At 42.8% G+C, this 25,084-nt stretch overlaps 1 protein-coding gene across 2 annotated transcripts in view; it reads right to left on the bottom strand.

Moving 5' to 3' along the window:
• Positions 1–242: 242 nt before the first annotated feature.
• Positions 243–25,084, bottom strand: part of LOC139380637 (nectin-3-like) — a 32,358-nt gene continuing 7,516 nt past the window's right edge. For both annotated transcript variants that reach the window (XM_071123528.1, XM_071123527.1), the window contains 9 exons: positions 24,511–24,858; positions 21,320–21,625; positions 17,516–17,618; positions 9,567–9,721; positions 3,430–3,750; positions 1,734–1,839; positions 1,573–1,615; positions 1,415–1,475; positions 243–536 (listed from right to left, as the gene is read on the bottom strand). In XM_071123528.1, the coding sequence (XP_070979629.1) occupies positions 1,449–1,475; positions 1,573–1,615; positions 1,734–1,839; positions 3,430–3,750; positions 9,567–9,721; positions 17,516–17,618; positions 21,320–21,625; positions 24,511–24,858 (1,409 nt within the window). In that variant the 3' untranslated portion in view covers positions 243–536; positions 1,415–1,448. The remainder of the gene's footprint in view (positions 537–1,414; positions 1,476–1,572; positions 1,616–1,733; positions 1,840–3,429; positions 3,751–9,566; positions 9,722–17,515; positions 17,619–21,319; positions 21,626–24,510; positions 24,859–25,084) is intronic.

The following is a 25,084-nucleotide window of genomic DNA, read 5'->3' as shown; positions in this document are numbered from 1 at the left end:
CATCTTTTTAAGTGAGAGAACTTGCACAATTGGTGGCTGACTAAATACTTTTTTGCCCCACACACACACACACATATATATATATATATATATAGTATATATAGTTTTTTGCAAATGTATTAAAAACAATCTGAAATATCACATATACATAAGTATTCAGACCCTTTACTCAGTAACTTATTGAAGTGTAAAAAAAGGAGGGGGTGGTCAATACAAAATAGTCTGGGTAGCCATTTGATGAACTGTTCAACAGTTTTATGGATTGGGGTAGAAGCTGTTAAGGAGTCTTTTGGACCTATACTTGTGGTCTGGTACAGCTTGCCGTGTGGTAGCAGAGAGAACAGACTATGTCTGGGATGGATGGAGTCTTAGAATTTTTAGGGCCTTCCTCTGACACCGTCTGGTATATCAGTCCTGGATGGGAGAAAGCTTGGGCCCAGTGATGTATTGGTCCGTATCCTCTGAAGCGCCTTGCGGTCGTATGCTGAGCAGTAGTCATACCAGTAGGTGATGCTAACATGGAGATGCCTTGAAGCCTAGGAAATGAGAATTGATCATACAACCTTCCCTCATCAACAGGATAAGAGAGAACATTTATAACATCTGAAGGTGTAACCTTGTCAACCCAAAACCACCGACCAATCAAACAATACCAAGTTTACAGTGTAACCTGACCACCAGTGACCAATCTCAACAGGGTGTCACAGCATCGAAGACCAATCTAAGACCAATGTAAATAAGACAGAATTTCTGAGAAGACCACACAACTCTATGCATGGGGGCGGCAGGGTAGCCTAGTGGTTAGAGCGTTGGACTAGTAACCAGAAGGTTTGAAGTTCAAATCCCCGAGCTGACAAGGTACAAATCTGTCATTCTGCCCCCTTTAACAAGGCAAGTCAGTTAAGAACAAATTCTTATTTTCAATGACGGCCTAGGAACAGTGGGTTCACTGTACCAGACCACTGTTCCTAGGCCGTCATTGTAAATAAGAATTTGTTCTTAACCCTGTACAGATACAAGTTACCACAGAGAACATACAGCCACATAGATAACATGAAAGTTATCCTCAGTGAAGAAGTTTTAGATAGATACTATGGAATTATTCTAATCACACATTCAATAGTCAGTCCTCTGGATACTGTAACAGAGATACATGTTGGACCCTCAAAGGGGGAAGGGCTGACGAGTCCTTGGAAATGGTCCTTTCCTTGTGTTCATGGACCATTTGCAATGCAGCTCCAAGTGACAGAGAACACATAAATTAGGGCCGAGCCTACACGTCTAAGACTGGCATTTGCTCTCAGCCTGTCTGGCGACTTCTTCAAGCTAACACAATAGACCTATACATTTTTTTAGGGGAATAATATTTCAAATGTGTTTTCAAAAAGAAAGAATAAAAGGATATGTACCCTACCTTATGATACTTCTTCCTTATCTGCCCTCTTGGTTTACATCTCAGCTTCCTCTTCCTCAACCTTGTCATTAGACATTTTAACAGAATTGTTACAGAGCAAAAAGTGGCTGAGAAAGGTTAGTCACACAACAATGGTGGCCTGTAACATAGTCACATACCTGTGATTGTGCCTCGAACTGGTGATCGCCCATGACTGAACTCCTGGGATATTATCCAGAAAAAGAGAACATGGATTTGAAAGCAAAATCAATGTATGATAATTCAATATAAATACATTTTTCACAAAATTTAGTGCTTGATTTTGAGAAGCTGATATTACCAAAGACATTTTCCATTTTTCCACCGGTACCATACGAGTCCAGCAGCAGCAGCAGCAACAATCAGAAATATAATGACAAGTAGAACCCAACAGGCAGCAGAGGTATCTGTGAGGAGAGGGGGGGGGGGGATACAGTTAATACAAACAGCCTGCATTTACAACTACAATACATGCCCTAGCAATCATCGTAGCGCTAATGCAAACACTTTCCAGTAAGCAAAGAGATAATGCTAGAAGGTTATATGTGTACATATGCAATAAGCTAAAAGTGTGTACCATGACTAGGGCTGTGGCGGTCATGAAATTTCTTTAGCCTGTGATTGTCAAGCAAATAACTGCCGGTCTCATGATAATTGACGTTAATTGGCATTAACACATTTAGCATCTCCTGGCTTCCACGCATAGCCTACAAGCCACTGATGCAGACCTTTGGAACATCTACCTTTTAAGAAGTCTAATAAATCCATGTAATATAGCCTATACCGTCACAACAATCAAATCAAATGTTATTGGTCACACACACATTGTTAGCAGATTTTAATGTGAGTGTAGTGAAATGCTTGCGCATCTAGTTCCGATTGTGCAGTAATATCTAACAAGTAATCTAACAATTCCCCAACAACTACCTAATACACACAAATCTAAAGGGGTGAATGAGAATATGTACATATAAGTATAGGGATGAGCGATGGCCGAGAGGCATAGGCAAGGTGCAATAGATGGTATAAAATACAATATATTCACTACCATTCAAAAGTTTGGAGTCACTTAGAAGTGTCCTTATTTTTTATCCATTAAAATAACATAAAATTGATCAGAAATACAGTATAGACATTGTTAATGTTGTAAATGACTATTGTAGCTGGAAACGGCCCATTATTAGCAACCCTCACTCCTGTGTTCCAATGGCACGTTGTGTTGGCTAATCCAAGTTTATCATTTTAAAAAGCTAATTGATAATTAGAAAACCCTTTTCCTATTATGTTAGCACAGCTGAAAACGGTTGTTCTGATTGAAGAAGCAATAAAACTGTCGTTCTCTAAACTAGCTGAGTATCTGGAGCATCAGCATTTGTGGGTTTGATCAAATCAAATCACATTTATTTGTCACATACACATGGTTAGCAGATGTTAATGCGAGTGTAGCGAAATGCTTGTGCTTCTAGTTCCGACAATGCAATAATAACCAATGAGTAATCTAACTTAACAATTCCAAAACTACTACCTTATACACACAAGTGTAATGGGATAAAGAATATGTATATACAGATATATGAATGAGTGATGGTACAACACGGCATAGGCAAGATGCAGTAGATGGTATCGAGTACAATATATACACATATGAGATGAGTAATGTAGGGTATGTAAACAAAGTGGCATAGTTTAAAGTGGCTAGTGAAACATGTATTACATAAAGATGCAGTAGATGATATAGGGTACAGTATATACATATACATATGAGATGAGTAATGTAGGGTATGTAAACATTATATTAAGTAGCATTGTTTAAAATGGCTAGTGATATATTTTTACATCAATTTCCATCAATTCCCATTATTAAAGTGGCTCGTGTTGAGTCAGTGTGTTGGCAGCAGCCACTCAATGTTAGTGGTGGCTGTTTAACAGTCTGCTGGCCTTGAGATAGAAGCTGTTTTTCAGTCTCTCGGTCCCTACTTTGATGCACCTGTACTGACCTCGCCTTCTGGATGATAGCGGAGTGAACAGGCAGTGGCTCTGGTGGTTGTTGTCCTTGATGATCTTATTCCTGTGACATCGGGTGGTGTAGGTGTCCTGGAGGGCAGGTAGTTTGGTGTTGCGTTGTGCAGAATTCACTACCCTCTGGAGAGTCTTACGGTTGTGGGCGGAGCAGTTGCCGTACCAGGCGGTGATACAGCCCGACAGGATGCTCTCAATTGTGCATCTGTAGAAGTTTGTGAGTGCTTTTGGTGACAAGCCAAATTTCTTCAGCCTCCTGAGGTTGAAGAGGCGCTGCTGCACCTTATTCACGACGCTGTCTGTGTGGGTGGAACAATTCAGTTTGTCCGTGATGTGTACGCCAAGGAACTTAAAGCTTACTATCCTCTCCACTACTGTCCCGTCGATGTGGATAGGGGGGTGCTCCCTCTGCTGTTTCCTGAAGTCCACAATCATCTCCTTTGTTTTGTTGACATTGAGTGTGAGGTTATTTTCCTGACACCACACTCCGAGGGCCCTCAGCTCCTCCCTGTAGGCCGCATCATTGTTGTTGGTAATCAAGCCTACCACTGTAGTGTCGTCTGCAAACTTGATGATTGAGTTGGAGGCGTGCATGGCCACGCAGTCATGGGTGAACAGGGAGTACAGGAGAGAGCTCAGAACGCACCCTTGTGGGGCCCCAGTGTTGAGGATCAGCGGGGTGGAGATGTTGTTACCTACCCTCACCACCTGGGGGCGGCCCGTCAGGAAGTCCAGTACCCAGTTGCACAGGGCGGGGTCGAGACCCAGGGTCTCGAGCTTGATGACGAGTTTGGAGGGTACTATGGTGTTAAATGCTGAGCTGTAGTCGATGAACAGCATTCTCACATAGGTATTCCTCTTGTCCAGATAGGTTATGGCAGTGTGCAGTGTGGTTGAGATTGCATCGTCTGTGGACTTATTTGGGCGCTAAGCAAATTGGAGTGGGTCTAGGGTGTCAGGTAGGGTGGAGGTGATATGGTCCTTGACTAGTCTCTCAAAGCACTTCATGATGACGGAAGTGAGTGCTACCGGGCGGTAGACGTTTAGCTCAGTTACCTTAGCTCTCTTGGGAACAGGGACAATGGTGGCCCTCTTGAAGCATGTGGGAACAGCAGACTGGGATAAGGATTGATTGAATATGTCCGTAAACACACCAGCCAGCTGGTCTGCGCATGCTCTGAGGACGCGGCTGGGGATGCCGTCTGGGCCTGCAGTTTTGCGAGGGTTAACACGTTTAAATGTTTTCCTCACGTCGGCTGCAGTGAAGGAGAGTCCGCAGGTTTTGGTTGCGGGCCGTGTCAGTGGCACTGTATTGTCCTCAAAGCGGGCAAAAAAGTTATTTAGTCTGCCTAGGAGCAAGACATTATGGTCCGTGACGGGGCTGGTTTTCTTTTTGTAATCCGTGATTGACTGTAGACCCTGCCACATACCTTTCGTGTCTGAGCCGTTGAATTGTGACTCTACTTTGTCTCCATACTGACGCTTAGCTTGTTTGATTGCCTTGCGGAGGGAATAGCTACACTGTTTGTATTCTGTCATGTTTCCGGTCACCTTTCCCTGGTTAAAAGCAGTGGTTCGCGCTTTCGGTTTCATGCGAATGCTGCTATCAATCCGCGGTTTCTGGTTTGGGAATGTTTTAATCGTTGCTATGGGAACGACATCATCAATGCACTTTCTATTGAACTCGCTCGCCGAATCAGCGTATTCGTCAATGTTGTTGTTGGACGCAATGCAGAACATATCCCAGTCCGCGTGATCGAAGCAGTCTTGAAGCGTGGAATCAGATTGGTCGGACCAGCTTTGAACAGACCTGAGCGCGGGAGCTTCTTGTTTTAGTTTCTGTCTGTAGGCAGGAAGCAACAAAATGGAGTCGTGGTCAGCTTTTCCGAAAGGAGGGCGGGGGAGGGCCTTATATTCGTCACGGAAGTTAGAATAGCAATGATCCAGGGTTTTACCAGCCCTGGTAGCACAATCGATATGCTGATACAATTTAGGGAGTCTTGTTTTCAGATTAGCCTTGTTAAAATCCTCAGCTACAATGAATGCAGCCTCAGGATATGTGGTTTCCAGTTTGCAAAGAGTCAAAAAAAGTTCGTTCAGGGCCATCAATGTGTCTGCTTGGGGGGGAATATATACGGCTGTGATTATAATCGAAGAGAATTCCCTTGGTAGATAATGCGGACGACATTTGATTGTGAGGAATTCTAAGTCAGGTGAACAGAGGGACTTGAGTTCCTGTATGTTGTTGTGGTCACACCACATCTTGTTAATCATAAGGCACACCCCTCTTCTTGCCAGAAAGATGTTTGTTTCTGTCGGTGCGATGCGTGAAGAAACCAGCTGGCTGCACCGATTCCGTTAGCGTCTGTCGAGTGAGCCATGTTTCCGTGAAGCATAGAACGTTACAGTCTCTGATGTCCCTCTGGAATGCTACCCTTGCTCAGATTTCATCAACCTTGTTGTCAAGAGACTGGACATTGGTGAGTAGTATGCTAGGGAGTGGTGTGCGATGTGCCCGTCTCCGGAGCCTGACCAGAAGACCGCTACGTTTCCCTCTTTTACGACGTCTTTGTTTTGAGTCGCAGGCTGGGATCCATTCCGTTGTCCTGGGTGGAAGGCAGAACACAGGATCCGCTTCGGGAAAGTCATTGTCCTGGTCGTACTGATGGTGAGTTGAAGTTGCTCTTATATTCAGTAGTTCTTCCCGACTGTACGTAATGAAACCTAAGATTACCTGGGATACCAATGTAAGGAATAACATGTAAAAAAACTGCATAGTTTCCCAGTAACGCGAAGCGAGGTGGCCATCTCTTTGAAAGGCTGGTAATGGCTCACATCAACACCATTATCCCAGAAACCCTAGACCCACTCCAATTTGCATACCACCCAAACAGATCCACAGATGATGCAATCTCTATTGTACTCCACACTGCCCTTTCCCACCTGGACAAAAGGAACACCTACGTGAGAATGCTATTCATTGATTACAGTTCACCGTTCAAAACCATAGTACTCTCAAAGCTCATCACTAAGCTAAGGATCCTGGGACTAAACACCTCCCTCTGCAACTGGATCCTGCACTTCTTGACGGGCCGCCCCCAGGTGGTGAGGGTAGGTATCAACACATCCGCCACGCTGATCCTCAACACTGGAGCACCTCAGGGGTGCGTGCTCAGTCCCCTCCTGTACTCCCTGTTCAACTGTGACTGCCTGGCCAGGCACGACTCCAACACCATCATTACGTTTGCTGACGACACAACAGTGTTAGGCCTGATCTCCGACAATGAAGAGACAGCCTACAGGGAGGTCAGAGACCTCGCCGGGTGGTGCCAGAATAACAACCTCTCCCTCAATGTAACTAAGACTAAGGAGATGATTATGGACTACAGGAAAAGGAGGACCGAGCACGCCCCCATTCTCATTGACAGGGCTGTAGTGGAGCAAGTTGAGAGCTTCAAGTTCTTTGGTGTCCACATCACCAACAAACTAGAATGGTCCAAACACACCAAGACAGTCGTGAAAAGGGCACGACAAAGCCACCCCAGTCATAGACTGTTCTCTCTACTACCACATGGCAAGCGGTACCAAAAGGCTTCTTAACAGCTTTTACCCCCACGCCATAAGACTCCTGAAAAGGTAATCAAATGGCTACCTGCACTATTTGCATTGTGTTCACCCCCAACAACCTCTCTTTTTACACTGCTGCTGTCTGTTTATCATATATGCATAGTCACTTTTACTATACATTAATGTACATACTACCTTAATTAGCCTGACTAACCGGTGCCTGTATATAGCCTCACTACTGTTAAAGCCTCGCTAATGTATATAGCCTCGCTACTGTTATTTTTCACTGTCGTTTTTTATTTCTTTACTTACTGTTCAACTAATACCTATTTTTTTACTTAAAAATTGCACTGTTGGTTAGGGCCTGTAAGTAAGCATTTCACTGTAAGTTCTACACCTGTTGTATTCGGCGCACGTGACAAATAAACTTTGATTTGATTACAGGCTCAAAACAGCCAGAAACTAAGTGCTTTCTTCTGAAACTCGTCAGTCTATTCTTGTTCTGAGAAATGAAGGCTATTCCATGAAAGGAATTGCCAAGAAACTGAAGATCTCTTACAATGCTGTGTACTACTTACTTCACAGAACAGGGCAAACTGGCTATAACCAGTATAGAAAGAGGAGCGGGAGGCCCCGGTGAAGAACTGAGCAAGAGGACAAATACATTAGAGTGTCTAGTTTGAGAAACAGACGCCTCACAAGTCCTCAACTGGCAGCTTCATTAAATAGTACCCACAAAACACCAGTCTCAATGTCAACAGTGAAGAGGAGACTCTGGGATGCTGGCCCTCTAGGCAGAGTTCCTCTGTCCAGTGTCTGTGTTCCTTTGCACATCTTAATCTTTAATTGTCAGTCTGAGATATGGCTTTTTCTTTGCAACTTTGCCTAGAAGGCCAGCATCCCGGAGTCGCCTCTTCACTGTTGACGTTGAGACTGGTGTTTTGTGGGTACTATTTAATGAAGCTGCCAGTTGATGACTTGTAAGTTGACCTATTCTGTGCAATAAATAAATATTCCAAAACATAGTCTAGGACAGTTGTGGGATGGGATGAATACAACCACTAGCATCAAAAAAACTTTTTTAAGCAATGAGGCTGACACAACAGATCTGAACATTTAGCTTAAAATGTTGATAAACTATTAGGCTATTTCTTCACATTATAAGCGGCGCAATGCGCACATGGCAGTAGGCTATAAGCGTGAATGTTCCATTAGCGGGAAAACACCATTCTTAAGTGACCACAAATGCGATTTATGCATGTAATGCTACTATAATTATTAGGGCGGCAGGTAGTCTAGTGGTTAGAGTGTTGGAATAGTAACCGAAAAGTTGCAAGATCCAATCCCTGAGCTGACAAGGTAAAAATCTGTCGTTCTGCCCCTGAACATGGCAGTTAACCCACTGTTCCTAGGCCGTCATTGAAAATAAGAATTTGTTCTTTAACTGACTTGCCTATTTAAATGTAGGTGAAATAAAAAAATAAAACAAATTATAAGGTGCATTTTTATGGTGAAAATCTGTATGCCAGTTAGGTTCTACACCAGTTGTAAAGCAGATTAATGTGCTTAATTTTACGAAGTTATTTTGCCACTTTGTGATACAAACCTTATCAAAACATATAGGCCTATGGGCTAGGCTACATGAGGTGTGCAACTATGATTTGATAGGCTAATATTGTCACCCATCAGACAATTCTTGATTTAATCTCATCTTTACATATACTAAATCATCTATGAAATTTGTTTTGATTTAGAATGGACCATTATCATGCACCTGTATCGAAACAGGGGCAGGGGGAAAAAAACAGGAAATCTATGCACTTAAATAGTGAATGCGAATGGAGGGCGCTTTTCCCGTGATTCATTTTCATGCCAGCCAGGTAGGCTATACTCCTGTAGTAAAGATACGCAATGTGCTTAATATTAGGAAAGTTGATACATAAAGAAATATAGTAGGCCTAGCCTATAGAAAGCTGATGGGATCCTCTTTTTAATACAGGCCATCACTGTTTTCTCACGCAATCGCATAGCCAATAGAAATATCTTGCAACATGAGCTCAAGGGCTCTCATGAAGTGTTTGATTCGATTTTTAATTACAATTGCATTGATGTTTGAGTGATTAGAGGGACAATAGTGCTGAGTACCAGGCAGTTAGCAAGTTTGGTAGGCTAAGAATGTCCATCAGCAGCATCAGAGCTTGGAGAAGCCTAACAACCGTGACTAAACGGTCACATGGAATTTGACTGCCATCATGACTCGTGACCGCCGTTGTGCCGGTAATACGGTCACCATAACAGTCTTAGTTTTTAAATCTCCCGGTAGAAAAAGATTTGAGGCCATACGTCTGATACTAACACACGCAGTGAAATATAAGTGAGCATCTTGCTCAACTTTGGTATACATACATGCTACATCACATTTCACATAATTGTCCCTAATATAACAATTCAAGTATAAGCAGCCAGTAAAGCAACCATCATGAATTGTGTGTGTGTGCCTGCATGTGTGTGTGTATATTTGTATTTTTTCTCTCTCAGGTATTCTTACAGGAGGCGACATGCACATATTGAGAGCCAGTCGCTCTTCCGTAAGGATTGGAGACCTCACAGCTGTAGAGGCCATTCAGCTCAGAGCTGAGGCTGATGAGGTGCAGTGTGTTTCCCTCTGCTCTCACTGCAGACTGAGGCCATGGCTGGCCCACTCTGAGGGAGAGAGAGAGAGAGAGGGTGAGGAGAAGGCCTGACCCTGCTGAAAAAGACAAGCATAGGCTGGTGAGCAGCCTTCGTTGTGTTTTAGCTAGTAAAAAGCCTTTGTTTTCACTGGTGACATTCACATTTTAGCCATTTAGCAGACGCTCTTATCCAGAGCAACTTAGTGTATTTATCCTAAAATAGCTAGGTGGGACAACCACATATCACAGTGAAAGTAAGCACATTTTTCCTCAATAAAGTAGCTATCAGTAAACACAGAGCTAGTAAGGGGGTGCTGTGTCTTTGGCATCATTAAACTGAAGATTAATCTTTATCAAATACAGTGCCTTGCGAAAGTATTCGGCCCCCTTGAACTTTGCGACCTTTTGCCACATTTCAGGCTTCAAACATAAAGATATACATCTGTATTTTTTTGTGAAGAATCAACAACAAGTGGGACACAATCATGAAGTGGAACGACATTTATTGGATATTTCTAACTTTTTTAACAAATCAAAAACTGAAAAATTGGGCGTGCAAAATTATTCAGCCCCCTTAAGTTAATACTTTGTAGCGCCACCTTTTGCTGCGATTACAGCTGTAAGTCGCTTGGGGTATGTCTCTATCAGTTTTGCACATCGAGAGACTGAAATTTTTTCCCATTCCTCCTTGCAAAACAGCTCGAGCTCAGTGAGGTTGGATGGAGAGCATTTGTGAACAGCAGTTTTCAGTTCTTTCCACAGATTCTCGATTGGATTCAGGTCTGGACATTGACTTGGCCATTCTAACACCTGGATATGTTTATTTTTGAACCATTCCATTGTAGATTTTGCTTTATGTTTTGGATCATTGTCTTGTTGAAAGACAAATCTCCGTCCCAGTCTCAGGTCTTTTGCAGACTCCATCAGGTTTTCTTCCAGAATGGTCCTGTATTTGGCTCCATCCATCTTCCCATCAATTTTAACGATCTTCCCTGTCCCTGCTGAAGAAAAGCAGGCCCAAACCATGATGCTGCCACCACCATGTTTGACAGTGGGGATGGTGTGTTGCTTTTACGCCAAACATAACGTTTTGCATTGTTGCCAAAAAGTTCAATTTTGGTTTCATCTGACCAGAGCACCTTCTTCCACATGTTTGGTGTGTCTCCCAGGTGGCTTGTGGCAAACTTTAAACAACACTTTTTATGGATATCTTTAAGAAATGGCTTTCTTCTTGCCACTCTTCCATAAAGGCCAGATTTGTGCAATATACGACTGATTGTTGTCCTATGGACAGAGTCTCCCACCTCAGCTGTAGATCTCTGCAGTTCATCCAGAGTGATCATGGGCCTCTTGGCTGCATATCTGATCAGTCTTCTCCTTGTATGAGCTGAAAGTTTAGAGGGACGGCCAGGTCTTGGTAGATTTGCAGTGGTCTGATACTCCTTCCATTTCAATATTATCGCTTGCACAGTGCTCCTTGGGATGTTTAAAGCTTGGGAAATCTTTTTGTATCCAAATCCGGCTTTAAACTTCTTCACAACAGTATCTCGGACCTGCCTGGTGTGTTCCTTGTTCTTCATGATGCTCTCTGCGCTTTTAACGGACCTCTGAGACTATCACAGTGCAGGTGCATTTATACGGAGACTTGATTTAGTTAAACTCCAAAGGGAATTGGAGTTTCCTTCATTAAACAGTCCAAATACACATTACACAATTTCACAAACAGTATCATCCTCACTCATTCATCTTATACAACAATTAGATGTAAAGCCTCATAACTGAGGCTATTATATAAACAGCGTTATGGTAAGGGGGCCGTATTGTTTTCCATGAGTTTCACAAAATTGTACCAAACGGACCAGTTCGTAGCTGGATTCTTCACTAATCTTTTATATCTTCTCCAGAACATAAATGTTGTTCGGACCTCAAGTTCTGTGAGGTGGAAGAAATTCCTTTGTTCTCTCTATGAAAACTCACTCTCTCTCTATACTGTGGCCACGAGGAGATAATCTCCTCCAGGAATTTACAACCTTTCTGACCAGCAGCCTGGTTGTAGGAGACAGAGAGAGGGGGAAAGTGCTCGCTGTACACAAAGAGGGCAATGTCATGATAGGGGGAAAAGAAAGTCAAGTGCAAGTGTTAGTTCACCAAACACATTTTTTGGAAGAAATGGGAGGTGGGGTGGGGGTGCTGTGGGATTATTTAGAATACTTTTTGAAGAGGTAGGGCTTCAGATGTTTTTGGAAGATGGGCTTCAGAGGGAAGCTGGTTCCATCACTGGGGTGCCATGACAGAGAAGAGCTTGGACTGGGATGAACGGGAGCTGCCCTCATGTAGGGGTGCGAGGGCCAAAATAACAGATGTGGAAGAATGGAGTAGTATGGTTGGGGTATAGGGTTTGAAGGTAGGGAGGGGCAGTTCCTGTTGCTGCTCCATAGACAAGTACCATGGTCTTGTAGTGGATGCGAACTTGGACTGGAAGCCAGTGAAGTGTGCGGAGGAGCGGGTTGAACACCAGGTGGGTTGCAGCCTTCTGGATAAATTGCAGGGGTTTGATGGCACAAGCAGGGAGGCCAGCCAACAGCGAGTTGCTGTAGTCCAGACGGGCGATGACAAGTGCCTGGATTAGGATGTTCTACGGACGTTGTAGAGCATGAACCTGCAGGTGCGAGTCACTGCTTTGATATTCGCAGAGAACGATGTTGTGTTTGTGTTCTCCAGGATCATGCCAATGTTCTTGGTACTCTGTGATTGGGACACCGTGGAGTTGTCAATCGTGATGGAGAGGTCCTGGAGCGGGCAGGCCTTTCCCTGGAGGAAGATCAGCTCTGTCTTGTCGAGGCGGTGGGACGAAATTCCAAGCTGAGATATCTGCCAAATGCGTGTTGCCACCTGGGTGTCAGAAGGGGAAGGGGAAAAGTATGTGTCATGTCATCCGCATAGCAATGACAGGAGAGACCATGTTAGGATATGACGGAGATGAGTGATTTGGTGTATAGAGAGAAGAGGGCTTAGAACCGAGCCCTGGGGGACACTAGTAGTGAGAGTATGTGGTGCAGACACAGATCATCTCTACGCCACCTGGTAGAAGCGGCCAGCCAGGTAGGATGCAATCCAAATGTATGCAGAGCCCTATAGTAACCCAGCCCTAAGAGGGTGTCAAAGGCAGTCGAAAGATCAATGAGGATGAGAACAGAGGAGAGAGTCAGCTTTGGCAGTGCGGAAAGCCTCCTTGACACAGAGAAGAGCAGTTTTTGTTTAGTGACCAGTATGGAATCCTTTATTTTCCTTTTCCTTTTTTTCTCTCCTTTTATTATATATATATTTTGTTATCCCTTTTCTCCCCAATTTCATGATATCCAATTGGTAGTTACAGTCTTGTCTCATCGCTGCAACTCTCCCATACGGACTCGGGAGAGGCGAAGGTCGAGAGCTGTACGTCCTCCGAAACACAACCCAACCAAGCCGCACTGCTTCTTAACAATGCCCACTTAACCCGGAAGACAGACGCACCAATGTGTTGGAAGAAAAACAGTACATCTGGCAACCGTTTCAGCGTGTACTACGCCCGGCCCGCCGCAGGAGTCGCTAGTGCGCGATGGGACAAGGACATCCCTGCCGGCCAAACCCCCCCCTAACCTGTACGACGCTGGTCCAACGGTGCACCGCCCCATTTGTCTCATGGTCGCGGCCGACTGCGACAGAGCCTGGACTCAAACCCAGAATTTGTAGTGGCACAGCTAGCACTGCGATGCAGTGCCTTAGACCACTGCGCCATTCGGGAGGCGAAGTATTGAATTATGGTTATGGTCAAGAAGATTGTTCTGAGAGCGATAGCGAGAGAGTTGGTAAGAGACATTGTGCTCAAGTTTTGGAAAGAAAATAAAGGGGATTGAGGAGGGTTCAAGGGATTGGTTTCTTGAGGAGGGAGTGACTTGGGACATATGGAATTCAGAGGGGACGCAGCTAGTGGTCAGGAATGGGAGAAGGTGTCCAGAGATGGTCTGGAGAAGGTAGAAGATGGGGTCGAGCGGGCAGGTTGTCATACCTCATTAGTCGCAAGATTTCCTCTGGAGAGAGGGGAAAAAGAGGTCAAGGGTATTTGGTATTTGTCAAGGGTGGGACCAGTGGACTCAATAGTGAATGAGGAACGGATGTCGTCAACTATCTTTTCAAAATGGTTTTAAAAGTTGTTGATAAAGTCGTCCACAGAGGGGGTGGAGGAATAAGAGGTTTGAAATTGAGAGTGATAGAAAGTGGCTTAACCTTTCTAGGGCAGGCGGAACCCCGCAAAAACATTCCGCAGAAAAGGCAGCGTGCGAAATTCCAAAATATATGTTTTTAAATATGTAACTTTCACACAATAACATCTCGTTAATCTACCCATCGTGTCCGATTTCAAAAACGCTTTACAGCGAAAGCACATGATTAAGTTGAAAAAACACACAGCCATTTTTCCAGCCAAAGATAGGAGTCACAAAAAGCTGAAATATAGATAAAATGAATCCCTTACCTTTGATGATCTTCATCAGATGACACTCATAGGAGATCATGTTACACAATACATGTATGTTTTGTTCGATAATGTGCATATTTATATCCCAAAATCTCATTTTACATTGGCGCCTTACGTGCAGTAAGGTTTTGATTCCAAAACATCCAGTGATTTTGCAGAAATACTCATAAAAATTGATAAAAGATACAAGTGTTATTCACAGAATAAAAGATAGACTTCTTCTTAATGCAACCGCTGTGTCAGATTTTAAAAAACTTCATCAGAAGGCTCTCCCAGGAATCCCAGTTCGGCAATAAATGACTGATTTATTCCTGAAAGTCCACCATTTATGTCCAAATAGCCACTTGTTGTTAGCGTGCTCAGCCCAGTAATCCATCTTCATGAGGCGCAAGCACTTTGTCCAGACTAAAACTCGAAAAGTTCCGTTACAGTCCTTTAGAAACATGTCGTCAAACGATGTATGGAATCAATCTTTAGGATGTTTTTAACATTAAACATCAATAATGTTCCAACCGGAGAATTCCTTTGTCTGAAGAAAAAGCACTGGAACGAGAGATAACTCTCGGGAGCGCGTGTCATGAGACCAAGGCACTCTGCCAGACCACTGACTCAGAGGTCTCATGAGCCCCTCCTTTATAGTAGAATCCTCATTCAAGTTTCTAAAGACGGTTGACATCTAGTGGAAGCCATAGGATGTGCAACTTTATCCATATCGCAATGTGTATTCGGTAAGCCAAGCTTTGAAAAACTACAAACCTCAGATGTCCCACTTCCTGGTTGGATTTTTCTCAGGTTTTTGCCTGCCATATGAGTTCTGTTATATTCACAGACATCATTCAAACAGTTTTAGAAACTTCAGAGTGTTTTCTATCCAATACTGATTATAATATGCATATATAAGCATCTGGGACAGAGTAGGAGGCAGTTCACTCTGGGCACGCTATTCATCCAAAAGTGAAAATGCTGCCCCCTATCCCAAAAAGGTTATTAAGCAACGAAAAGGTAGAGAGGAGGGAGTGAAAGGATGATCGGTCCCATGGAAATGTAGTTTTCTTTCCATTTTCGCACAGCTGCCAACAGCCCTGTTCTGTAAGCTCACAATGAGTCACTCAGCCACGGAGCAGGAGTGGAGGGCCGAGCCAGCCGGGAGGAAAGGAGACAGTGTGAGTCAATAGGATGCGGATTGGGAGGAGAGTAGGGTCGAATAGGCAGAATCAGGGGACAGGAGGGAGAATGATTTAGCAGAAGGAGAGATGATAGGATAGAAGATGAGAGAGAGAGAGCGAAGATTGCATTTGGCGCATGACCAGCCTTGGTAGTATTTTTACTGGTGACCTGCCTTGGTTGTGTTTTCAATACTGGTCAGCAGTGTACCAGCATATACTGGTCATCTGCAAAACCAGCATCAAATCACATTCTAGTATGGAGCTACTATTCAAAAAAGAGGGACTGTTGTATTCTAGCTTGAAATATACTTATTCATGTTATCATACTAAAACTTATTGATTACTTTACATGTATAAGGAATGTATATGTCGGGGTCAATGAATAACAACTTTAATATGTCCATACATATTACAGCAGCTCCTTGCTGTATTCGTTGAGTCTCTCTCTAGTCATGGGTTTAAAAGTTTTCAAATCTCACATGATCAATTTTGCTGTGCGTTCGAGGCTTCTTTTTACAGTCTAAGGCGTGAGAAAACTGCAGACACGGTGATCTGAATGGTCAGCGGTACGCCTATAGGTGCACTTGATTTGCTCTCTGGACTTGCTTGGTAGGCAGAGTTTTACCTTCAAACATATGAAATAGTTCAAAATGGGAACACTTTGGCTTCTCAACGCTAGGGCCACTAAATCAAATGCACTTACCACCAACAGCATGAAATGAAAAAATAAACATTGGATTGCAAGAGTGTGCAAAGCTGTCACCAAGGCAAAGGGTGGCTACTTTGAAGAACCTCAAATCTAAAATATATTTTGATTTGTTTAACACTTCTTTGGTTACTACACAGCTCCATATGTGTTTTTTCATAGTTTTGATATCTTCACTATTATTCGACAATGCAGAACATAGTAAAAATAAAGAAAAACCCTGGAATGAGTATGTGTCCAAACTTTTGACTGACACAGTATGTACAGTATATATGTATATACACATACAAAAATATATATATATGGGGGATTGAAAATTATTTAGACAATTATATTGATGGAAGCTTCAATTTAACTTCAATATTAAAGCTGATCTACCCCCCCCGCCATTTATTAATATATTTTTTTAAAGATACAGGTGTCTTTCCTAACTTCGTTGCTGGAGAGTGAGGAAACCGCTCAGGGATTTCATCATAAGGACAATGGGGACTTTACAACAGTTACATAGCTTAATGTCTGTGATAGGAGATGGATGGATGGATCAACAACATTGTAGTTACTCCACAATACAAACCTAATTGACAGAGTGAAAAGAAGGAAGTCTATACAGAATACAAATATTCCAAAACATGCATCCTGTTTGCAATAAGACACTAAAGTAATACCTAAAAAAATGTGGCAAAGCAATTCACTTGTTGTCCTGTATACAAAGTGTTATTGGATTTGCCCCAAACATACAGCACATTACTGAGTACCACTCTCCGTATTTTTAAGCAGAGTTGTGGCTGCATCATGTTATGAGTATGCTTGTAATCGTTAAGGACTGGATAAAAAAGAAACCGAATGGAGCTAAGCACAGGCTAAATCATAGAGGTAAAAACCTGGTTCAGTCTGCTTTCTACCAAACACTGGGAGATGAATTAATCTTTCAGCAGCACAATTACCTCAAACACAAGGCAAATCTACACTAGAGTTACTTACCAAGAAGACAAGCCAAGTTAAAGTTTTGACTTAAATCTACTTGAAAATCTATGGCCAGAATGTGAAAATAGTTGTCTAGCAATGATAAATAACCAATTTGAGCTTAAACAATTTATTAACAATAATGGGCAAATGCTGCAAGATCCAGTTGTGAAAAGCTCTTAGATACTTAACCCAGAAAGACTCACAGCTTTAATTACTGCCGAGGTGATTCTAACATGTACTGACTAAGGGGTGGAAAAACTTAAATAAGATATTTATGCATTTCATTTTCAATAAATTTGCAAAAATTACTAAATACATGTTTTCACTTTATCATTATGGGGTATTGTGTGCAGAAGAACATAAATCAATTTAATCCATTTTGAATTCATGCTGTAACAACAAGATGTGGAATAGTTCAAGGCTTCTGAATACCTTCTAAAGGCACTGTAGGTGTGTAAAAGCATAGGCTACCTGGTCCAGGTGTAGAAGGCTTTTGGGTTGCTGTCTGCTACACATAGGAAAACTGTGGCTGGGGAGGCCTCACTAAGAGTAATGTTCACTGTCTGAGGTGGATCTATGGAGAGGGAGAGAGAGAGGCATGAGTGGATGGAAAGTGGTGTTGGGGGAAAAAACATACAACATTACAAAACCCATGTACACAAACAAGTGTGCACAAACAAGTGTGCATTTAAAATTGGCAACACACACATTTCTTTCCACAGGGACGTGGGGTGAGACAGGGATGCCTTATTTACAGTTGAAAGTTTACATACACCTTAGACAAATACATTTAAACTCAGTTTTTCACAATTCCTGACATTTAATCCTAGTAAAAATTCCCTGTCTTAGGTCAATTAGGATCACCACATTATTTTAAGAATGTGAAATGTCAGAATAATAGTAGAGAGAAAGATTTATTTCATCACATTCCCAATGGGTCAGACGTTTACATACACTCAATTAGTATTTGGTAGCATTGCCTTTAAATTGTTTAACTTCTCCCTCATGATGCCATCTATTGTGTGCAGTGCACCAGTCCCTCCTGCAGCAAAGCCCCCCCACAACATGATGCAGCCACCCATGTGCTTCATGGTTGGGATGGTGTTCTTCGGCTTGCAAGCATCCCCCTTTATCTTACCAACATTACGATGGTCATTATGGCCAAACAGTTCTATTTTGTTTCATCAGACGAGAGGACATTACCCCAAAAAGTACCATCTTTGGCCCCATGTGCAGTTGCAAACCGTAGTCTGGCTTTTTAATGGCGGTTTTGGAGCAGTGGCTTCTTCCTTGCTAAGCGGCCTTTCAGGTTATGTCAATATAGGACTCGTTTTACTGTGGATATAGATACTTTTGTACCTGTTTCCTCCAGCATCTTCACAGTTCCCTCACCAAAGTGCGTTCATCTCTAGGAGACAGAACACGTCTCCTTCCTGAGCGGTATGACGGCTGCGTGGTCCAATGGTGTTTATACTTGCGTACTACTGTTTGTACAGATGAACGTGGTACCTTCAGGCATTTGGAAATTGCTCCCAAGGATGAACCAGACTTGTGGAGGTCTACAATTATTTTTCTGAGGTCTTGGAAGATTTCTTTTGATTTTCCCATGATGTCAAGCAAAGAGGCACTGAGTTTGAAGGTAGGCCTTGAAATACATCCACAGGTACACCTCCAAATGACTCAAATTATGTTGTAAACTTCCAATTTCAACTGTACATAAGTATTCAGACCCTTTGCTATGAGACTCGAAATTGAGTTCAGGAGCATCCTTGTTCCATTGATCATCCTTAAGATATTTCTACAACTTGATTGGAGTCCACCTGTGGTAAATCCAATTGATTGGACATGATTTGTTAAGGCACATACCTGTCTATATATGGTCCCACAGTTGACAGTGCAAGTCAGAGCAAAAACCAAGCCATGAGGTCGAAGGAATTATCCGTAGAGCTCCGAGACAGGACCGTGTCGAGGCACAGATCTGGGGAGGGGCAAAGAAAATGCCTGCTGTATTGAAGGTCTGCAAGAACACAGTGGTCTCCATCACTCTTAAATAGAAAGAATTTGAAACCACCAAGACTATTTGTAGAGCTGGCCACCCAGCCAAACTGAGCAATTGGGGGAGAAGGGCCTTGGTCAGGGAGGTCACTCTTACAGAGCTCTAGAGTTCCTCTGTGGAGATGTTAGAACCTTCCAGAAGGACAACCATCAGCACTCCACCAATCAGGCCTTTATGGTAGAGTGGCAAAACAGAAGCCACTCATCAGTGAAAGGCACATGACAGCCCACTTGGAGTTTTCCAAAAGACACCTAAAGGACTCTCAGACCATGAGAAACAAGATTATCTGGTCTGATGAAACCAAGATTGAACTATTTGGCCTGAATGTCAAGCATCACGTCTGGAGGAACCTGGCACCATCCCTATGGTTAAGCATGGTGGTGGCAGCATTATGATGGGGGGATGACTTGTCAGGATCGGGGGAAAGATGAAGGGAGCAAAGTAGAGGGATCCTTGATGAAAACCTGCTCCAGAGCGCTCGGGACCTCAGATTGGGGCGAAGGTTCACCTTCCTACAGGACAACGACCCTAAGAAAACAGCCAAAACAACGCAGGAGTGGCTTTGGGACAAGTCTCTGAATGTCCTTGAGTGGCCAAGCCAGAGCCCGGACTTGAACCCGATCTAACATCTCTGGAGACACCTGAAAATAGCTGTGCAGTGACTCTTCCCCATCCAACCTGACAGCTTGAGAGGGTCTGCAGAGAAGAATGGGAGTAACTCCAAAATACACGTGTCCCAAGGTTGTATGATCATATGCAAGAATACTTAACAGCTGTAATCAATACCAAAGGTACTTCAAGAAAGTACTGAGTAAAGGATCTGAATACTTAAGTAAATGTGATATTTAATTATTTTTGTAAATTTGCAAACATTTCTAAAAACCTGTTTTTCCTTTTTCATTATGGGGTATTGTGTATAGATTGATTAGGGGAAAAATGTATACATTTTAGAATAAGGCTGTAACGTAACAAAATGTGGAAAAAGTAACAGGGTCTGAATACTTTCCGAATGCACTGTGTATATCAAGGAATTGGTGAGGACACTAGAACAGTCTGCAGCACCCGGGCTCACCCTACTAGAATCTGAAGTTAAATGTCTACTGATGATCTGGTGCTTTTGTCCACAACCAAGGATGGCCTAGAGCATCACCTATATGTTCTGCACAGATTCTGTCAGACCTGGGCCCTGACAGTGAATCTCAGTAAGACAAAAATAATGTTCCAGTTGCCAGGACCACAAATACAGACACCACAATCTATACACAATCTATACACACACCTAAAAAACTATACATATCTCGGTTAAACATTACCGCCACAAGTAACTTCCACAAAGCTGTGAACGATCTGAGAGACAAGGCAAGAAGGGCCATCTATGCCATTAAAAGGAACATAAAATTCGACATCCCAATTAGGAACTGGCTAAAAATACTTGAATCAGTTGTAGAACCCATTGCCCTTCATGGTTGTGAGATCTGTGGTCCGCTCATCAACCAAGAATTCACAAAATGGGACAAACACCAAATTGAGAATCTGCATGCAGAATCCTGCAAAAATATCCTCAGTGTACAACATAAAACACCAAATAATGCAGGTACAGCAGAATTAGGCCGATATCTGCTAAATATCTAAATCCAGAAAAGCCGTTCAATTCTACAACTACCTAAAAGGAAGCGATTCCCAAACCTTCCATAACAAAGCAATCACCTACAGAGAGATGAAGCTGGAGAAGAATCCCCTAAGCTAGCTGGTCATGGGGCTCGGTTCACAAACACAAACAGACCCCACAGAGCCCCAAGAAAGCAACACAATTAAATCATGAGAAAACTAAAAGAAAACTACTTGACACATTGGAAAGAACTAACAAAATAACAGAGCAAACTAGAATACTATTTGGCCCTAAACAAGAAGTACACAGTGACAGAATACCTGACCCCTGTGACTGACCCCAAATTAGCGAAAGCCTTGACTATGTACAGACTCAGTGAGCATAGCCTTGCTATTGAAAAAGGCCACCGTAGGCAGACATGGCTCTCAAGAGAAGACACTGCCCACAAAAAGAAGTAGAAACTGAGTTGCACTTCCTAACCTCCTGCCAAATGTGTCAGGTCAGAAGCCACAGAACAGGCTCCATGGGTAGAGTAGAGGCCTACCACCCACACCCACACGTTAGAGGTGCTACTAGGCCCACAGCCAGTGAAGGCAGAGTTCATACTTACAGTTGATGTTGATTGTGTAGGCCAGGGTCCTCTCTGTTGCCAGTGCAGACTGGTTGACCACACACTGAACCTGCTGCTGATTGGCTGCTCTGGTTGGCACCCCGAGCAGGTGGCTGACAACCGTGGTGGTGCCGTTGGCGTGCTGGGTGGAGTTGGTCACAGTCCTCACCAAACTGCCGAATGCATTCGTGTTCCACCTCACTTCTGCCTGTGGCTTGGCACCAGCAGCCAAACAGGATGCCAAGACATCCTCATTCTCTCCAATGACAGGAGGGACATCGACTGTAACACTCATCACTGGAGGTACTATGACCAGCAAACAAACAAATAGAGAACAGAAAATATGAACTAGTTGTAAATTTCAGTGAAAAAACAAACACACAGCCAGTCACGTGAAACGTATTCAAATGCTCATGTTGCAATAAGCATCATTAGTATCTACACATTTACTGCAAGAGGACAAGTACATTAGAGTGTCTAGTTTGAGGAACAGACGCCTCACAAGTCCTCAACAGGAAGCTTCATTAAATAGTACCCATAAAACACCAGTCCAAACGTCAACAGTGAAGAGGCGACTCTGGGATGCTGGGGTTCTAATTTACTTATCCTCTTGCTCAGTTCTGCACCGGGGCCTCCCACTCCTCTTTCTATTCTGGTTAGCTTCTGATAGGCTTATTGACATCATTTGAGTCAATTGATTTCAAGGCCTACCTTCAAACTCAGTGCCTCTTTGCTTGACATTATGAGAAAATCAAAATAAATTAGCCAAGACCGCAGATTTTTTTTGTGGACCTCCACAAGTCTGGTTCATCCTTGGGAGCAATTTCCAAGGTACCACGTTCATCTGTACAAACAATAGTATGCAAGTATACACACCATGGGACCACGCAGCCATCATACCGCTCAGGAAGGAGACGATGCTGGCACAATTGTGCGCCGCCCTATGGGACTCCCAATCACAGCCGGATGGGATTCAGCCTGGAATCGAACCAGGGACTGTGGTGTCGCCTCTTGCACTGAGATGCAGTGCCTTAGACCGCTGCGCCACTCGGGAGTAAAAGGTCTTAATACTTATGTAAATGTGAAATTTCAGTTGTGTGTAAATTGATGAGGGGGAAAAAACTATTGAATCCATTTTAGAATAAGGCTGTAACTTAACAAAATGTGGAAAAATTAAAGGGGTCTGAATACTTTCCAAATGCACTTTATATGTACATATCGGTATCAATGACCTCATACTCCTGCACATCAACTCGGTACTGGGGCCCCGTGAATATAGCCAAGTTATTGTTACTCATTGTGCATTTATCATTATTACGTGTTACCACTTTTCTATTATTTATCTATTTTATTTCTCTCTGTATTGTTGGGAAGGGCCCGGAAGTAAGCATTTCACTGTTACTTCGTAACCAACAGGTGTAGACTGTGTCAAATAAAATAGGATTTTATCTAAAAGTATAGAATTCTACTGTATTCAGCAATTCTATACCTAAACTGACCTTTCTACAATTTTGATTCAGTAGGTATCAGTTTTGAACTGATGGATTCAGTCATAGTTAAATGTCAAGTCATTTCAAAAGTAAGTGAGTATTGCATTGTGAAAGCAGATACTTATACTTGAAAATGTATTCTAAGTGAAAGAGTGATTTGGTGCAGTGAACAAATTATTTTGTGTATTTGTTTGTCAATTAAAAATAGACTTTTGCAACATAAGCCTTGATGATCTGTTTGGATTTTTTTGCTAATAGTTTATACCTGAAAATTGCACCAAAGTGATAGAAAGAAATTGGTATGATAAAATTCGGTTTTGGATGACAGGTTAGTCAAATACTGTATTGAAATTTATATTTACTATCTACTATTCAGCACTTCAAAAATAACAGTTTTGTAATGTGTATCTTGTATCTTTTGCAGTGAGCTTGTTGTATTGGTGACAAAACAAAATGTTCCCATGGTATTTCTTAGAAAACTTAAGATTTTGCATGAATGACTCGGGGGTAAAAGTTGTGTTCAATAAAAATAAATAAAAAGGTTCTGAACATAAGATAGGGAGCATTACAAGTGTCATCACCTTACAGTTTTGAACTTAAGACTTTTGAAGAAATACTACTTACATCTGAAAATTGTATATTAATATATGCTGTTTAGTAGACACTTTTATCCAAAGTGACTGACAGTCAAGCAAAAATGGTTTGCTCCTAAGATTAAGTTAACGTGGCCGTGGCTTGCTATATAAACGCAGGCAGACAGGCGTCGAGGCATTCAGTCAATGTTCGATTGAAAGTTAGAATGGGCAAACCGAGTGACCTAAGCAACTTTGAGGGTGGCATGATCGGCGGTGCCAGGAACGCCGGTTCCAATATCTCAGAAACTGCTGGCCTCCTGGGCTTGTCACGCAAGACGGTGTCTAGGGTTTACCGAGAATGGTGCGACCAACAAAAAACATCCAGCCCATAGCAGTCCAGTGGGAGAAAACAGCTCGTTGATGAGAGGTCGAAGGAGAATGGCAAGAATCCTACAAGCTAACAGGCGGGCCACAAACAGGCAAATAACGGCGCAGTACAACGGTGTGCACGCACCACTCATCGGTCCTCGTAACGGATGGGGTACTGTAGCAGACGACCACACCCGATTACAAAGTGTGTGACAGCGGCCACGCGATCACCAACACTTGACAATTGAGGAGTGGAAAAACATCACCTGGTCTGACGAATCCCGGTTCCTGTTGCGTCATGCTGATGGCAGAGTCAGAATTTGATGTAAGCAGCATGAGTCCATGGCCCCATCCTGCCTGGTTTCAACGGTACAGGCTGGTGTCGGTGGTGTAATGGTGTGGGGCATTTTTTGCTGGCACACGTTAGATCCCTTGATACCAATTGTGAAACGTTTCCATTCCCCGAAGACTTCAGGCTGTTTTGGAGGCAAAGGGTGGTTCGACCAGGTACTAGATGGATGTACCTAATAAACTGACCACTGAGTATATTGAGAGTTGATGTGCTCTCGTTACAACGTCGGTGGTAAGTAAGAGGATATTGGTTAAAAAAAACAAATAACAGAAATGTGTAGATGAGGTCTCTGCTCTTACTTTACTTTAATAATGAACCCCTACCCACTTTCTGGTATTGATATTTCACACTCTTTCTACAATGTCAAAAGTAGAAACAGTGAGGCAAAGAAGGAAGTGTTCTTACCTAGCACAGTAAGAGGTATCTCTATACTGTATATTCCACTTGGGAAAACACTGAAGACGCATGTGAAGGTGCCTTCATCCAACAGTCTGGCAGCAGTTATTCGAATAGAACCAATGTTTTCTGCCGGGTTCCCAAAAAACTGGACTCTATTTTCCAATCCATTCGATGAAATAAAGTCAGTAACCCCACTGGGATAAATAATCAAGAAATTATGGTTCTCTGGTTCTTCCAGAGTCCTTTTCTGCCATGTTATCTGTTCAAGCTCCTCATCTGTCTCTAGCAGTCTGCAGGATAAGTCCACGTCCTTTCCCTGTACCACAGTCCTGCTTCCTCCAATCACCCGTATACCTTGAGAAAACATAGGCTCAAAAAACATTCAAAAATGTACCTGTAGAATAGATGCTTAAACTAAAAAAAATCTATAATAATTTACAGAAATGGTACCTAAACATACACAAATAAGAATTGTTTGTATATAGCTGTGCTTGTGAAATATGATCTCCTATTGATGCAGACATTTGTGTACGACTATTGCAAAAACGTATTGGACCTTAATCCCATTTGGGCAGCCATA

The sequence above is a fragment of the Oncorhynchus clarkii genome, chromosome 22 (assembly GCF_045791955.1).
Source record: "Oncorhynchus clarkii lewisi isolate Uvic-CL-2024 chromosome 22, UVic_Ocla_1.0, whole genome shotgun sequence".
NCBI lineage: Eukaryota > Metazoa > Chordata > Actinopteri > Salmoniformes > Salmonidae > Oncorhynchus > Oncorhynchus clarkii.
This window is presented reverse-complemented; position numbering and strand designations above follow the sequence as displayed.